Raw genomic sequence first — 17,488 nt, 5'->3', positions numbered from 1 at the left:
TCCACATGTTTTACTGGCAAAGTAAGGCATTACTGCCAACCTCAGGTTCACGCACCAGTCCCTCAGGTGCCTGAATTACGTATTCTGACAATCAGGAGCCAGACCTGTTGTAAGTTTTTGTGACAATACTCGTTTCCTCTAACCAAAGATCACTCCCCAAAGCAGGAATTGCTTTTTTAACTGCCTGCATCAGCTATGCTGTAGTACTCGAGGGACAAAGCTGTTCTGCACACAAAATGGAGCTCAGCAGCCAACTGGGATTTTAGCTAAGAAAGAGGGGCTAAACATCTAAATGTCTGCAGCCAGAAATGATAGTGGAAGTCAGGATACCCCTGGGGTGGGAACATTCTCCCTCCTGCAGCACCTCTGGCCCAAGGGCAGGTCCACAGCCTGCTGTAAACCTTTTTTAAAGTGCTGTGAAGGGGCACTGCTTGTCTTTATAAAATTGAGTCTGCTGAGAAAGTAGCAAGGTTACTCTCGAAGGCGCCTGCCGCCTAGAAGCGGCCATGCCTTCACCAGCATTCACATGTGGGTTATCCCCAGGTCCGGGCGGCTCAGACGTTCTCTCTGCCGCGCCAGTTAAAATTCTATTCTCCACTGAACTCAAACGTGAAATGGCGGTGCCGGGGGATACTCTGCACGCGGCCACCAGACGGACGGGGAACTAACTAATCCTCCTCAGGGAACCAACAACCTTAGGCGCACGAGTGGCGGGCACGGCACGGGGTGGGGCGGGGCAGGGCAGGCGGACACAGCCGTGCGGCGGGGCCGGGCCGGGTCTCCAGAGGCCCGAGGGAGCCGCTGCAGCGCTCTCCGGCGGCCCCGGACACCTCCGCAGGAGGCAGATGGGACGAGGCAGGGCCAGCAGCCACACCGCAAGCAGGCCCCCGCACCCCATCCAGGCCGCGGGGCGGCGCCGGGCATGCCGGGAGCCGCATTCCCGCCCGCATTCCCGCGCGGCGCGCCGGGAGCTGTAGTCGCGGCCGTGCCGCTCCGCTCGGGCGCTGGGGGCGGGCTGGAGCGGCTCCATTTTGCGCCCGTCGGCGGGGCTGCCCGCCCGTCCCGCGGCCCCGGCCCGGCGCCAGGCAGGGCGCGGCCCGCCCCGGCGCCTCTCCCTTCCTCACACGTCCCTTCTCTCCTCCCCTCCCGCCACCGGCACCGCCGCCGCCACCGGGGCGGGGCCCGCGCCCGCTGCCCCCTGCGCCGCCCGGCCCCCGCTGCCGGCCGCGGGCTGAGCGCGTCTCCCGGGGGCGCGGCCCCGTCCCTCCGCGGCGGCGGCTCCATGGTGCCCGCCGCCCCCCGCCGCCCCGCAGCAACAGGCAGGACGAGGAGGAAGCGGCCCCCGGGGGTCCGCACCGCCCCGCCGCCGGCCTGAGCGGCGCCGCCGCCGCAGCGGGAGCCACCGAGCGGGCGGGGGGCGCCCGCGGGCCGCCGGCGATGGCGAACCAGCTGGTGATCCTGAACGTCTACGACATGGTGAGCCACCGGCACGGGGCGGCGGGCGGGGGTCTCGGCCCCCTCCCGGCAGGGCGGCGGCGGGGGCGTCCTGCCCTGCGGGGGCCAGGGCGGCTGGGAAAGTTTGCGTGCCCTTCGCATGCCTGTCCCCGCGGGAGCTGCATCCGTGGGCGGCGGAGCGGGAGAAATAACGAACCCGGGGAGGGAAAGGGGGGGGCGAGGGCGGTGATTTGGGAGGTCTGACGATTTATACAGCCCCTCTATGACCTGCGACAGAAGTTTGCTGGGTCGGGTCTTCCAGTGGCAGGTGGATCCGCTCCCTGTTGCGGGGGAAACTTCCCCTGCCGTAAGCGTCCTCGACCTCTGCTGCTGCCCCAAAGCTCAGCAGCGGGGAGGCCCTGCCTTTCTGCTCACGAAAATCAGAAAAGGGTCCAGTTTTCAGCAGGATGGTGGTAGTTGGGGATAACCTCTGTCTCTGCAAGGATGAGAGCTTTTTAGCACAGTGTCAGTAAGGTGATTCTTTTCTAGTCCATAATTTTTGAATAGTTTTGTTATGGCTGCGACTTGGTAGAACTAAAAGAATCGCTCCAGCTTGATTTGCAGCCCTATGAGCTCACCTTCCCTCCCTCCTGGATAATCTTTATGTGGCACTTACAGCAACTGTTGTATTGTCTTAGCTTCAGCTGGAAGCTGCTCAAATGCCATGGTAACAAATGAGGTGTAAGTACCTGCATGGAACAGGAGGCTTAGATAAGTAATATTGAGAAAATATTATCTGTTAATGCGTTTCAATCGCTGGAAATTAGAACGAGTGGCACTGGTTCTCTGACCAAGTTTCGAGTCTACTGATAGAGGGACAGTAAGATGGAGAACTAGCTTCAGGTGATAGAGGTTGTGTTACTTAGCTTATTTTGGATAGGTTTTCCTACCACCACCATTTTAAAGTGAAGCTTTGTTGTTTTGAAAGGGTGAAGGTATATAGTGTAGTGTCAGTGACTGGTGGAAGTGAGAAAATACAGCTTGTTTTGCTTGGGAATAGTCACATTCAAATGCTAAAATGTTTAATAGCAATCAATAGGGAGCTAACTGGCTTGAAATCAAATACATTTATGATATCATAGGAACTAGCCTGATTTTTGTAATTTTCTTTCACCCTACTACTTACCTTAGAAATCAATGTCCTTTTTTGGGGGGATTTTTTTGCCCACTCCTATGTTTGAGTTCTGTATCGAGTGAATATAGCCTGTTACCTCAACTTTGGTTTCCTTCATTATAGACAGTGAAGGGAGACTGGAGACAGGAACAGTCTGTTCCCTATGATTTTCTGAGAGATGGGAGAAGAAAAAGAAGTGGTCTTTGCTCACCTGGTTGAGATCATATATGATGCCAATATGAGGAGAAGTCACAGTGTGCCTTATTTATACTAGACTGGAGGAGGAAAGGATGCCCTCTCACATGCATATATATGGCTTCTCTGGACTACAGTATGAATATATATATTGGGGAAATCTCTCTTAGCATAAAAATAGATGGTTTTACGTATATTAACTATAAATATTTGTACAGAGAAAGAAGTAGGACTTCAGTTTCGTGACTCTTACATAAGAATATCTTTGAAGTCAAGGCTTGACGCACTTCTGACTCACCAAAATGAAGACCCACTGTTCTCACAAGGACTTGCTCAGTTGTGCAAAGCGGGCCCAGTTTACAGGCAGGCTGTGAAACCTTAACAGAGTGGACTGACTCCTGTGTATATACCTGCCAGGAAACTAGTGCCATGGCCTCTGAGAAACTCCATTCTCACTATGATGGTAGGACTGGTGGGGTGTGACTTCAGCATGGTGGTTTTTTTTCTCTTGTGATAGTCTGCTTTTCCATTCACATTGTGCTTTCTTTTTCCTCCAGAGCTGAATTGCTGTGATCAGTTTTACTCCAACCATCCTAGGAAGGCTGGCAGTTGACATGAGGGAAGTGAGGGGAAAACAGCAACAGGAAGGGTGTGCTCCTAAAAGCTAGTGTCATACTTTTCCTAAGGATATGTTAGGAACTGTTGGTTATCCTGTTGTTATTACTGGGGCTCTGCCTCTGTTGAGAATTCACATAGTCTCTAAAGCCACCATCTGTGGAAGGGACTTACTATCCAAAAGAAGCAGCCAAGCACATTTATTTGTTTGGTTACATGCAGGGGTGCCTTCTTGTGCATTAGTTGGCAGTTGTGCTAATTGTTGGAGCTGTACATCACCACAGATTATACATAGTATAAGATGGGACCGCTAAGGAGAATATTTCTATTTCCTGCTTCAGTCTTGTGTGTTGTTTTGTAGCAATGTCTACCTTATTTGACCATTAGAGAGAGTTTTCCTTCAAACTCGTGAGAAAAACACAGGTTCACGGATCTCTGGAAGATACCATCAGTGAATGTCCTTTGTCAAACTTCTCTGCTGAACCACATCTCAGTCCGTTTGAAACCAAAGCCTCACTTTCATATTGCATAGCAGTTTTTGCTGCTTGTACAACAGCCTGCTGAAATCAATGGTCTGCTTTATTTGGGGGTACTAGGAGTGGGTGAAAGAAGGGAGGAGTCTTCTGTAATAGCAGTTTTGAAGTTTTGCTTATTCATCAAACCACACCAACTTTGTGTTTGAGACATTAGCAGGTTTGCTCTTTGCTTCTGACATTCCATGTCACTTGGAAGTGGGTTTGGGATATTTTTGTAGTTTAGTTTTGGGATTGGGGTTTTTTGTTTCTCTTGTGGAACAAGAGACCATTGTTATTCGTCTGGTTGACAGAGCCAACGTTACTGTAATAACGAACAGCTTTATTTTAACCTGAACGCAAACTGTGGCTTCATTTCCCAGGCAGCTGCTTAGGTATGCAGAGGAGTACTAAGTGACCTTGCTCCTGTTGGAACTCTTTACAGGACTGAGTTGGTTGCTTTTGGAGGATATACCCTTCTAATGTCCTTAGTGCTTTAAAAAGCGAAAATCTTTGATAGAACCAAAGTGAGAGTGGGATGCGTGTGTTGTAGAAGAAAGTAGACTTTCAAGTGCTGGTAACTTTATGGAGGGAGAGAAGCTTAAGGGTGTATTTATGTGGTACAGTTCATGCCTTTGAACATCTTTTATGATCATTAAAAGGGTAGGGTGAAGGCTTTGATATACTGTGTTTTGAGAACTGGAGTACTTTATAGCTTTATTTTAACTAACTGCTGTTTTTAGGGGTCTAGGTTTTTTGTGCCCAAGTAGTATCCTATTTTTTCCCTTGTTAAATAAGGCGATAACAAGCTAAAGTATTAATGTAAATGAAAGCTCTGGAGATAGTTTTGAAGCACTGGGATTAGTGTTCTGGGATTGTAGTGACATGACTTGATTGTGCACATAGAAAAATGCTTCTCTAATATTTTCCTAATGGTAGATTAAACCTGAAATCCTGTTTTACAAGACTGACGTATTGCAAAATGTTGAGGATATGGGATTGCACCATACAACTATGGCAAAATCCATATCAAGACTAAAGGGAATACAATTTGTGTAATGGAAACAAGGATGTAGCATTTGGGATCAGTTTGGGCATGTTACTGAACCAGTGAGCTACACAGATGTAATTTAATTTACAGTCTTTACTTTGTAAGTTGTATATAATCTTTTCAGCTGTAGCCAAATTCAGCACTCTTTGTTGCATTTGTCCTGCATTTCTTCCTTCAGTGAGATAAGGCATTTTGTTCAATGAGAAAATAGGACTAACCTTCCAATAGCTCATCCAGATTAAGTAATAATTAGATATAATTACTGTTCCTAGGGGGAAAGTAATTCTGCCTCATTGAAATTCTTTTATCTTCAATTAACCTACTCTGTTCTTACTGGAAATATGAAGCAAAGTGCCAGCTTGCTTCAGGCACTTCTTCCAAAGCTGCTAACTTTTGTTTTATTTGCCACCAGTGCTCACCTTGTGTAGTGTAGCGAGCTCCGTGTATGTAGGTGGCACCAGTGAGGAGGAGCCCATACTTGGATAGGCACAGGCCATGCTGAATACCTTTGCTTTCCATCCCGCTCATCCACTTCTGTGCAGATCAATGACAAGGCTTGGTGACTCACTTTTCTGTCCTCTCCCTGTACTTTGTGTTTGGTTTCGTGGGGTTGTGGGTGGGGAGGACGGTGAATAATTTTTTTCCTCATATTTTTCTGTCTGACAACCAACCAGGCTTTATTCTATCCCACTGCTTGTGGGATATCTTGTGTAAGTTTTGTTCTATTTTCAGAGAGCAGCCATAACCTTGCTTGGCATTAACAGATCCAATGGGTACATGATATGTAGGTTGTTTGGAATACAGCAGCCAAGATCTGAGTTTTCTGGCCACAAGTGCCCAGGAGAGGGAAAAACTAGACCACCAGAGACCCTGTCTAGCTCAGTTCCAGATTAGGTTCATTTGGATACACCTTCCCATTAGGCAAATGTACTTTTTCCAGTGCTGACAAACTGTACATTGACTGTGCCTACAGTTTTGACTATAAATATAAACGTGAAAGTATTTTGAAATGGTGAGCTGGTAAACTGGGGAGTAGGAATGGCTTCAGAACTGGAACAGGTTTACGTTGCTGTAGCTCCCCTGTTTTCCTGGGGACTTTGATTTCACCTCATGAGCAGAATCCATTTTTTTACGCTCACAAACCCACTAAGATGAGTAGTCTTCGCATCCTTCTCCTTTCTTGCCCTCTTGTTTTGTCCCTGTTCTGTGTCTTTCTATACAGAGTAAATTAAGCAGTGTATTTCTGGATGTAGTTTGTTCATACAGACTTGCTCTCTGCTCTGTTCTGAGGGGTGGAAGGAAAGAACTACTAAACCCTTTAAGTAGACTAAGGTGATGATTTAGTGTACTCATCCATACCCCACTAGCTAACACAGCACTAGACTGACAAACCCAGAAATTAAAACAAAGGGTAAAGTTCAGTCTTAAGCAGAATTTATCCACGGATCACAAGTGAGCTTTAAATAAATATAAGGCACAAAATCTGCCTTCTCTTAATTCATATTGACAAAATTTCCCACAGGTGGCTTGTCTGTTTGTAACTATTGGCATGATGTGCTCTTTTAGCCATTTAACTTGTTTTCATTTTTATTAATAGCTTGTCAACCTGAGGTTTAGTGTATCATTTTTATTGGGAGACAAAAAGCTTACATGCCACAATGTTTGCGATGGCACTGTAAATTACACACTGACTCCAGCTTGCACATCTTCAACACCTGCAACCTTTTATGTTCTTATCATTGCTGTGCTGCTTAGTGACTTCGCATCAGAAAACACTGATTATGTCAACAGGTTGTGTGAAGAACATGACTTCTTTTTTTTCTGCCTGCTTGCTAAATCAGTAGTAATTTACTGGGGGTACTATCTCAGCCTTTATCCTGCCCGCCAGTTGACTTTTTGAAGTCTGCTTTGCAAAAGTTCACATGGATGCTCTGGGAGGAAAAAAAATCCTGTTATTGGAGTAATTAACAAAATAATGTTTTCCTTGTATTTTCCTGAGATTTTTCTTCCTAGCCAGTTTCAGTTTTGAAGATGCAACTGAGGCTTGTTTTTTTTTTTTTTTTAGGACTTTGTTTCACGTTCCTTCTCAAATTGTGTGTCACTTGAAATTTTTTAATGCTTGGAGACTGATATTTTGAGGGTAGTGATGTAGACAGTGACAGTACTTTGAGGTTTTCCTTTTCCAGAGCTCTGTGCATATTTGAGGTCTTGAAGGTAATAGTTAGCTTCTGATAGATGCTGCTGCTGCCACTTTCATAAAAGAAAAGAGAAAGCACTAAGGGAAATTTCCTTTCTTTACTATTTTTTCCCTTTTCTAAAAAATTTCCACTTCTGATTCCTTTTTAAATGCATCTGTTTTCTGTTGGCTACAATACAAGTGATATATTGGAAACAAGTGTCAGACCTGTGCAAGGGACATCAACCTGATGTTTGGGGACCCATGCGTCAGCAGCAAGAGAGAGCTTTGTCTCTTGTAGGGTGACCTCTAGTTGAGTATTCAAAGACATAATAAGGTAATTTCAGTCCATCTCTGAGTATGTCTTGTGTTTATCTGTTCATAGGCAGGTGTGGTCATTGCTATTAATGACAGTCGGTGTGTGTATCTCACGGTCCTACATTCTGATGTACTTTAAAGAAAAATGTGCTCCTTAAAATTACAGCAATTGATTCTAGAAGGTATTCCACTGCTTGGCAAACTTTACAACCTACAGCTTGTTGACAAATAGAAGGTTGATCTGGATTTCTCCCAGGTGCAGACTCCTTGATTGACAAGCTTTGACAGCACTAAAACACTGGAATAGCACCTAATGGAATTAATTCACTGTGTACAGTTGGGGAATTTTAATGACATTCTGTTGCCGTAAAATGGGTTGTGCAGTTTCCACTTTGTGATAGGGTTTAATGCTTTTGATGTGGGGGACAGTCTGCTATGAGAAGATAAATCTGTACTGCAAACTAACTAGAGTTTTGGGGTTTTTTTCCCCCTTCTTTCCTTTTAGTATTGGATGAATGAATATACTTCTTCCCTTGGAATTGGAGTGTTTCATTCAGGTATAGAGGTGTATGGCCGAGGTATGTACAAGAAAAGCATAACTTACTTTTCGTTTCAGTAATGCTGTTATTTAAAAAGCATTTTTCAGGTAGTGAGGAGAGTCTAGCTCCCGAAACCTGTTCATCTCTTTTCTCATCTTTTCTGCCTCTGGAAAAAAACCTTGGACATGAATAATCTGGTAGCTGTCATGGATTCTTTTGTATAAAGCTATGCAGCTATGAAAAAGTGTACAATTTATTCAGCTAGGCATAGAAATCTTTATTTTAGGTTTGGAAATACTTAAAAAACCCTACATTTAAAAAATGTGTGCTTTGTGTAAGCATGGTTGAATCCTTTCCTCAGTATTCTGTCAGCACTTAGTGCAAGGAGTTAATTTTTAACTACAGGAGCAGTAATCTGTTGCAGAGGCACCTAAAAGTGCACGATGCTCAGGAAAAAGTCTATTCCTTATTGGTAGGTTGGTTTTTTTTAGAGACAATTTCTTTTATAGGCATCCTATACATGCTGTTCATAAAAGATACCCTTGTGGTAAATAACAACAATGCTTTTCAATTTTGCTAAATGGGTTGTGCTTGGGTGCTGCAGCCTCCTGATCTGTTCAGGCCACTTGGAACCTTCATTGCAGCCAGGAGGTATTTCTGAGCACGCCACAGCACGGGCTCAGGTCTGAGGTGTTTCTGCCCACAAGTGTAATGACACAATGAGGTGATGGTGTTGCTGAAAGTAGTCCAGTTAAAGAAGGAAAATCTGCTGCAGCATTTTGGTTGTTTTTTTTTTTTTTTTTAATGTGTTGGGAGGTGAGAGGAAGGAGCAAAAGGCAGGGCATGCACTCCCAAGACCAGACTGCCCAAAGTTATCTTAAACTATGTTTCCGTAGGTATAATGGTCACATTGTATCTGATTTTGCAAGTGTTACCAGAGCAACAAATTGGCAAAATGCAACTCTTTGTGTTAAAACTTTTTTTAAAATTTGTTTTAATCTGATCCAGAAAGACCTGACTCTTAATAGTGCTGTGCCTGAAGCCCAGTTTTTGAGCTGTGCCAAATACATGTGCCTCCCTTCCTGCTGGGATTATAGCAGCTTTCTCATATAGCAGGTCATGCCCCTGCTAGAACAATGACTTGAATTTTTTGAAGCACATCAAACTTTTTATTTATTAACCTGTTGTAAAAAAGATTAACCACAAAATTGAGTGTTAGACTTGGATGATGTGTTAAGAGTTTTGAGGAAAGGAAGTGTGAAGTCATGCTTAAAGCTTTTTATTACACTCTGGGTGCGACGTGCTGTTATCTTACAGACACAGACAGAAGCTACAGCACATCATGATATTTTCATGTAGTGTGAGTGCTTAAGCCAGCAGATGCTTTGTGCAGACCTGAGATGCGTGCACTGGTTTGTTTTCTTGTTATAGTAAAGAACTCGTGACAGTTGTCTTGCAAATCAAGACATTTAAAAAACCTATTAGGCCACTGCTCACTGCCACACTGAGGGCTGTAGTGTACACTGAATAGAAGTGCCATCAGGCCTCTGAGGATGCAGTACTTTGAATCCCCAATTTAGACATATGTAAGTGGAATTTTAAAGACCAGTATGTGTAAAGAACATTGGCGAGATGTACAATTTAACTTGTAAATGCTCACTTATACAATGAAAACAGTATGTACTTACTGCAAAGTTATTCAAGTTAAACCTGTACACTGATGTAGGAAATTTCCTGTCAGTTTTTACTTATGCTGAGTAGTAACTGATAAAATTATTAATTTCCAGCTCATTTCATCTGCTCCCCATGTAAATAACATGTCTGGTTGCTAGCTTTAGATCCTTGTGAAGTCATCTTCCAGTCAGTGAGCTCTGCTGTTTTTTACTGTCATCAGATGCTGTTTTTGTTAAATCTGAGCTTTCTCTTTCAGAATTTGCCTATGGTGGTCATCCATACCCTTTTTCTGGAATATTTGAGATTTCACCAGGAAATGCTTCTGAGCTAGGAGAAACATTTAAATTTAAGTAAGAAAGATTACCTATTTTCTTGCTCTTTGAGAAAGTATATGAAAGAGACAATTTGTTGCATTTACTTTTGAGGGTAGATGTATTGAATTGTACAGGATTTCTGACTTGCTGAGAAATTCATGTGTTTGCATAGAAATGAAAGATGGACAGAGGTGACGAGACAATGAAGTGTCTACAGCAAGGAACATTTTTTTAGCATACCATTAAATTCCTTAAGTGCATACAAATTTTGTGGACTTGTGGCTAACTTTTATTACTCACACAGTGTAAGCAATGCAGTAACTTTTTCAAGGTGGATAATTGGCAAGGAAATATAATCTCTCGTGAGAAAGGTGAAAGTGGTGCCATAAAATGGAATAGAAAGAATCTTTGTTATTCTTGGAGAACAGAAAGATCTTGCTACCCACAGTGGGGTGAATTTTGAGCAATGTATGAACAGTAGTCCGCCTCTATCATGGCAGCCTGATCATCTACTCTCTTTTTCTCTTCTAGAGAAGCTGTGGTTCTAGGCAGTACTGACTTTATGGAAGATGATATAGAAAAAATAGTAGAAGAGCTTGGAAAGGAATTCAAAGGAAATGCTTATCACCTAATGCACAAAAACTGCAATCACTTTTCTTCAGCTTTATCTGAGGTAAAAAACATAAAGGTCTATAGAAAGGTTCTTCACAGGTGGCTACAGAGCATCATCTCCTTCTGGTCCTTTGGAATGTTTGGTTTAATTTTCAGCTTCCTATCTCCAATACCTTGGGCAAATGTCACTATTTTTCAGGTTGTATTTGTGCTTATGTCCCAAGCACCAGATTTTGCTGCTAAATGTTGTTGTCATACATAGCTTGTGTTAGAGCAGAGGTGCATTCCTAAAGAGATACCTAGTAAATAACGTATTAACAAGATTTCAAAATAATTTCAATTGTTTCAGGGACTGCTCCTGAAGATAGAACTACATGTTAGTTTTGTCAGATTACTTGTATTTCCCCACAGAACCATCACACTGAAAATAATTTTCAAGGTTATGACCTACTGTTAAAGAATAGCAAAGGCACTGAAGTTACGCAGACAATGTTAATCTTCTGCTTGAGAGGCTTTTGTCAAGTTATTGCTCTGCCAGCACCTGTGTCTTGGTCATGTAGATATTTGAGTGGTCATGCAAAGCATCTGACCGAGGAGTCGAAGGGGCTTTGCTTTTTCCCCTCACTTTGTTGTAACATGATCAGTTTGCTAATATGATTGAATGCCTGATCATTCACATGTGTATCCACACAAGGGAAAGGGTCAGGAACAAGTAATCCAGGACAATGAGGGGAATGGAAATTTTTATTGATAGTTGACAATCTGTGCTTGCCAGAATTTATTCTTATGTTTCATTGAAACACCCCAAAACAAGAATGGCTATTTTTCCCATGTGAACTTTCATAGATTTTAATTGGGTTTTTTTCCAAAATAGTTAATGCATACTTACTGTGTAGCCTGTGTTTTATGTAGACTGATCTTGGTACCGATAGTGGAAAGTGGAAAATTTTATTGAGATGATGATTCATGTGCAATGCTGGTACAAGTAAGTAGGGTGAGACACTGACAAAGCTGCAGTTGGTGTGAAATCTGGCCTATATGGCCAGGGTTTTGCCATATTCTTCAGCTGCATGGTCATACTGTTTCTGTTTTAGGTCTTGTCCTATTTAGTGTTCAAATTGGCTATAGAAGTGGGTATAATTACAAGTTAAATGCTGCTCTGTTACAGCAGGGTAATGCTCACATTCTCCAAATTTGCACTGTAATACCAGAAGTGAATATGGAGGTAGTGAAGTAAAGTAGCTCACTCCTTGAATAGTGGCAACAAAATTACTTAATGACTGACGTGCAGTAGAAATAAGTACTTATTGCAACTTTATGCATTTTTGAGGAGTTGAACCCAGCTGTGCATTGTTCAGCTCCTCCTGTCCCAATGAACTGAAGTGTGTGCTTGGCCTCTGCGTTGTAGGGTAGTGACGTCTTGTGGAAGTGGTCAGAGGCCACCACAGTAAAGAGCCTCAGCAGTGTGTGTAACTCCATACAACTCTGGTGTTGACACTGTCTTTCTGGGCACTTGATTTCAGGGTGCTTTTTTTGTACCAGTGAGGTTTCTCCTGCAATTTCTGTTTCTGAGGAGTTAGCACTGAACAGAAACCATAGCTTAACTAATTTCTGTGCCTTTTATAGAAGTTATTCAAGGAGAGTGAGGTGGTTAGGCTTTTCAGGACTTCTAAGAAAATCACAGATCCGTGTGTCCAGCTTTCACAATGGAATATAGGTCTCCTTGTGGGACTTGGAATGCTGCCTTTACCGATGGAGAAAGTTGTCATTGTGCAGCTAACTTGGATGCTTCTTGACTGGCTTTTGTGATATGTAAACTGCAAGGCTGCTGCAGCTTTTGCTTTTTATTTACAGTACTGCAGTTTTGTTACTGCTGAATCCAGAAAACAAATTAACTCTTTCTTTTTCCTTCCCCCATAGATTCTCTGTGGAAAAGAGATTCCACGATGGGTGAATCGCCTTGCCTACTTCAGCTCTTGTATACCCTTCCTCCAGAGCTGCCTGCCAAAGGAGTGGCTAACTCCTGCAGCCCTCCAGTCTAGTGTTAGCCAGGAGCTACACGATGAGCTGGAGGAAGCTGAGGATGCAGCAGCATCAGCTTCCTTGGCAAGCTCAGCATCTGGGTCTAGAACTGGACGCCACACCAAATTATAAGTCCTCCTCCAAAGTAGCAAATGGTTTGAAATACTTCAGTTTGATCTCTTCAGCAATTGACTTCCTGACAGAACATGAGAGCCAACTCTAGAACATTGGTTTTATATGCAAAAAAAAAAGCTCTCATCAACCCCTGTTTCAGCTCAGGATTATTTACATAGTGAAAGGAACTGCTGGGAGAAAAGGGAAGGATTTTGTGTGAAGCCACCCTTTTCATTTTCACCTGTTTGGTAGACCTGAGTTAACATCTTGCATAAAGCAGAACTTAAATTATTTGTTTACAGTATTGTGTACTGCTGTTTACAAGTCCTGTAAGGACTCCTGCCACCATGGAAGAAGAAAGAATTTGAGTTTGATTTAACTGTTGGTATAAATGAAAAGCAGTGGTGTGATGCCCTGGATGAACTTTCCCCTTTGTTTTCAAGATTTAAGGCAGGAGAATGTTAAATTGAGAAATGCCAGAAACTGCTGAATACTATATATGTGAACAGGGTACTGTGCACTTAAAGTGGCTGATGTAAACAGGTAGATTCCAGGATGTAGGGAGACTGGTTTGGTCTAAAATCTGTTCCTAGAAGTATGACCTCTACATTAATGAAACTGTGGATTTTTGCACATATGAAGGGAAATTTCTATCTCATTGCAATGCACATCAATCCTTTTTTTTTTTTTTTTTTTTGTAATTCAGCTATGTAGTTTTCATCCTGTCTTCTGTCTTTACTTGCAGTTTACTTCAGGATTTAAGCACATGAATATCATCTGCTAGAAGCATCAACAAATGTTTCACTTCTTTGCTTTACTTGATTTCAAACTTGTGTATATAAGTTAGTACTTGTATTCCTTTTTGTTTGTTTCATATAGTTTGGAATTGTGTAAAACAAGCCATTTATGGTTGGGGAATGGCCTTTGCTTCCTGCTGCTGATTTTGCTTCTTTTGAGTTTGTAAACATTCGCGTCCTTCTTTTTTTGAGCTAAAAATTACTGCCCAGTTGTGCATATCTGCACAAATGATAGAGAAATCCTAATTTATTTTCCCACAGTCTCTGTCTGTGGCATTAACTTTCTTATCAGATGTAATGAAGAAAAACCTGAAAATTGCTTATGCACCTGCGTGTTTACACAGCAGAACCCACTAATCTGCACACATAATTGTATCTGAAGGTAAGAGATATTATTTTCTAAAACACAGAAATATGTTTGCTGGTAGATTATAATTAGAGCTAAATTATAATTAGTGATCAGAATATATAATGGAATGCCTTATTCTTGTTCACTTACCAAGAGAATTAATTGTTCTTCCAATCATTGGTGTAAATTAGTGAGGTTCTATTGTGCACATAAGGCTACAGTAGCACAAACATGAGGGAGGTGAGCTTGAGTATTTTGTAAGACTTGCTGCCTTAAACTAACAAAAAACATACCATCCCTAAACCAATCAGCTCACAAAGAGGTGTGCATTACTAGAAATACAAATGATTCTTACAAGTTTTATTTACAGTCTTTTGCTGGGTTTAGTTTATCCGTTGAATGAAATACTGACTCTGCAGTTTCTGCTGTTTAAAAGCAAAAAAAAGTCTTCTTGGGAGGCAAAATGCTTCATGTTATGAATGCTCCTGGCCATGGGTAGTGATGCCATTGAACCCTATGGGAAGGTGCAGTAGCTGTATCATAGTAAGAATTCTTATGGTTCCCAGCTCTGACTTGTGTTAGAAACAAGTGGAAGTTTTTCTGCTGCCACCTGGGTTGAATCCTTCATCAGACAGACTTTAGGTTTTCACTTATCTTCTGTGATGCAGTGTAGTAGAGAGAGAGATATGCTTAGTTCTGGGGGGGGAAATCAAGTGAGACTCTTTCTGGAAAGAGCAAGATAATAGTAAAAGTCTCCATAACTGTATTTTGGTACGTGTTTTAATAATCTCTTCTACCAAGTGGGAAATGCTTAAGACTGGTGAGTCTGCCACTACATTCTCTGTTTGACCTCCAGAAGCTGGATATACTGACCCTCCCTGTTGAGTGCTTTTCATTCTGAATTTGCATTTTTCTTTCCTTTTTTTTTCCCTGTAGTGAAAATGAATATGGTGGTCTCCAGTCAACTCTCAAGCATTACAGAACTGAATCTCACACTACTCACAGCTCAGACAACAGGCTGCAGACAGGTTATTTTGTCTCTGCTGTGCAGCTGTGGTAGTAATGTGACTAAGTCTCTTGGCCGAGGCAGGTCCTTTATTTCAGCTCAGGGTTGAGGCCACTGATCTAGCAACGTACTGTAGCTTTTCCTAGGCTTTAGGAAAAATAAATAGAATGAATTTTCATTGCTACCTTTTATGTACCAAAATCAGCTTTTTAGGCTTCTGATACATCCAGAGCACTAGGTCACAAATCTCTACACCTTCATTAATACACACAATTACAGCATGTACAATGCAAGAACGTGACAGATCACAGCACAGTTTTTATTTAGAAGTAAAACTAAGACTATTTTTTATAAAGCAGACTGGAAAGTTTGTAACAAAAACATTCATTTTATTGGTAGCTGTACAGGCGAAAATACTGTCTTATGCTCCATAAAGACTTTTGTTTGTTTGTTTGAAAACCATCAGTTTGTAAATCCTGTGAGGAAACTGACACCTGAACCCTGAAGGTTGTTGAGTATCGTATCAAAGCGAGCAGTACTGTAACTTCAATTGTGTGCTGTCAGCTCAGCCTCTGCTGGATGCCTGCAAGAAGTCACCCTGCCAGTGGTTACTCCGATTTGTTAGCAATAGAGCAAGTTACCTTTCACCAGCATTACTGCCAAGCAGGGATTACTTTAGTCTACTAACGACCACACTGTGCTAGGACTAGAACACTTCAAAATGCTGTGAGAAAGCTGGACACCTGTGGAATCTTTTCCATCAAAACGGGTAGAAAAATATCACCACTTCAGGGTTCTGTCTGTTTACTTTCTCATTCTTGTTTAGTTTTCTGTGAGATAGTACTTTTGATATGTATTACATTGTTTAACTCAGTCATTTTATTTAAATGCCATTTTCTGTTCAGCAAGCCAAAAAAATCCAATGTACTGTCAGTGTGCACCAGTAACTTCAGAGTGGCTTGGTAAAAAAAAAAAAAAAACAAACGTAGTTGCATTACTTCTAAAATTTGCAATGCAATTCTGATCACTATTGATAGATGATAATTTTCACTGTTGGAAGTTGGATACAAGCTGAATATTCACTGATGCATTTTTTGTAAACTTGTATTCAAGTTTACTGTACTACATAGTATTTGTATAAAATTCAAAGAATTTTGACTTTTGTTACCTGTACATGGCAACAAGTTGTCTAGCATCTTAAACTTAAATCCATCAGTTTATTAAAAATACTTTTATAAAAAAAAAAGTTGGCTCTGTGTGTTATTCCCTTTGTACCTACAGCTTGTTTCGGCAGTGCCACCCAAGCTGATGTTTGGTTTCGAACGATGGTTTTGAAGGACAGTGAGACTATCCAGGGGTTTCCTGTAGTTAAGCTTTAGGCTGTTAGGCTGACATGAGCATCAGGTGCTGTGGTTTGGTTTTCCTGAGGCATTAGTGAGAGCCACAAAGTTCCTAACAGACTACATTCAAAATGTGTTTAGATTTCGTGTACCACTACATCTGTTGGAGTGTCCAAACACTCTGGTGTGCTTGATACTTTGCAGATATCTTGTGCCATATCCTACAGATTTGCTCGAGAGCCTGGCTCTGTGGTCTGGATGTGCAGCAGAGGAGCAGCCACGAGGTGTGTGGGGTCTGTAGTGTCCACCTTCTGCCAGTTCCTTGGAGCAGAGCAGAAGTGCGCAGAGTACAGAGCAGCACCAGTGGCAACGCCAGCCTCAGGCGCCGCTGGCTGTGCTGTGCCCGCCCTCGTGGCAGCAGTGCCGCTGTGGCACAGCCCAGCACTGATTCAGAGCCGAGATGCTCCCCTGGCTGTGGAACCAAAGAGCTGCCAAGCTATTGCCTGGACAGGGCAGCTCGGGAGTTGGGATGCAGCCTGCCCCCCTGTCTGGTTCTATGTGGTGGTGGCACCTCTCCTTAAAGATGTGGTGGTTCTGGGCTGCAGAGCTGGCGGCTCCTTGCAGTGACTCTGGCAGTGGGGTGCCGTGGGGCAGCTGCATGGTGAGCCAGCTGGCCCAGCCTCTTCCCCAAATATCCCAAGTGCCAGAACAGAGTTGGCAGCAGCCCTTGAGGACATGCTTTGCCAGCACCGAAAGGTGTTGGTGCTGGAATTTGCAAAGGGCAGATGAGTGCATGTGTCTTAACAGCAGAGAGACTTCTCTGCACGTTGAGGGCACTGATAAATGGGAGTGCTGTCCTCTGGCTGTCCAAGTTGGTGCTGCCCCCACCTGTCTCTCTCCACAGCTGGGGCAGGGATGTGGTTTGCCATGTTGTACATTTTGAGTATGGCATCTCCATGTGCACTGCTAATGAACAGTGGCTAGGAGAGGCTGTTGGAGAAGTTGCCCAGACACAGATGTGTTCCCTTTTCTGACTGCTAGTGGACCCTAATCACCAGCAAACCTGCAAGAGAGTTTGAGCAACTTGTAACCTATTGAAAGGAAACTTGGGAACAGTTCATCAGTTAAAACTAATCTGAGTTCAAGATGAACTCTGGTATCCAATGGCCAAGAGTGCTTATCAGCTTCTAGGAGGGTGATCACTACACAAAACCACCTACTGCATTGTTGGCTAGTGGGTGAGGGG

The 17,488-nt window shown here is 43.0% G+C and overlaps 1 protein-coding gene across 2 annotated transcripts; it reads left to right on the top strand.

Moving 5' to 3' along the window:
* Positions 1–1,232: 1,232 nt before the first annotated feature.
* Positions 1,233–15,938, top strand: DESI2 (desumoylating isopeptidase 2). 2 transcript variants are annotated; one of them, XR_007202511.1, is made up of 6 exons: positions 1,233–1,476; positions 7,981–8,053; positions 9,945–10,038; positions 10,534–10,675; positions 12,535–13,929; positions 14,833–15,938. XR_007202511.1 is itself a non-coding variant. In XM_048298300.1 (5 exons), the coding sequence occupies exons 1-5, from the start codon at positions 1,438–1,440 to the stop codon at positions 12,766–12,768; spliced, it is 582 nt and encodes a 193-aa protein (XP_048154257.1). In that variant the 5' UTR covers positions 1,233–1,437; the 3' UTR covers positions 12,769–15,938. The 2 variants fall into 2 exon arrangements, 1 of the variants encoding a protein (XP_048154257.1); XM_048298300.1 differs by having other exon boundaries at positions 12,535–15,938.
* Positions 15,939–17,488: the final 1,550 nt, after the last annotated feature.

This window comes from Corvus hawaiiensis, chromosome 3 (assembly GCF_020740725.1).
Source record: "Corvus hawaiiensis isolate bCorHaw1 chromosome 3, bCorHaw1.pri.cur, whole genome shotgun sequence".
NCBI lineage: Eukaryota > Metazoa > Chordata > Aves > Passeriformes > Corvidae > Corvus > Corvus hawaiiensis.
Note: the sequence above shows the minus strand (reverse complement) of the source record. Positions and strands in the feature narration are given on the sequence as shown.

What these genes read in the sequence shown, in the direction of transcription:
- DESI2 (XM_048298300.1), top strand. Translation starts at nt 1,438, where the DNA reads ATGGCGAACCAGCTGGTGATCCTGAACGTCTACGACATG. An exon ending in TCCTGAACGTCTACGACATG is followed by an intron (nt 1,477 to 7,980) that starts GTGAGCCACCGG and finishes CTTTCCTTTTAG; the next exon opens with TATTGGATGAATGAATATAC. An exon ending in TATAGAGGTGTATGGCCGAG is followed by an intron (nt 8,054 to 9,944) that starts GTATGTACAAGA and finishes TTTCTCTTTCAG; the next exon opens with AATTTGCCTATGGTGGTCAT.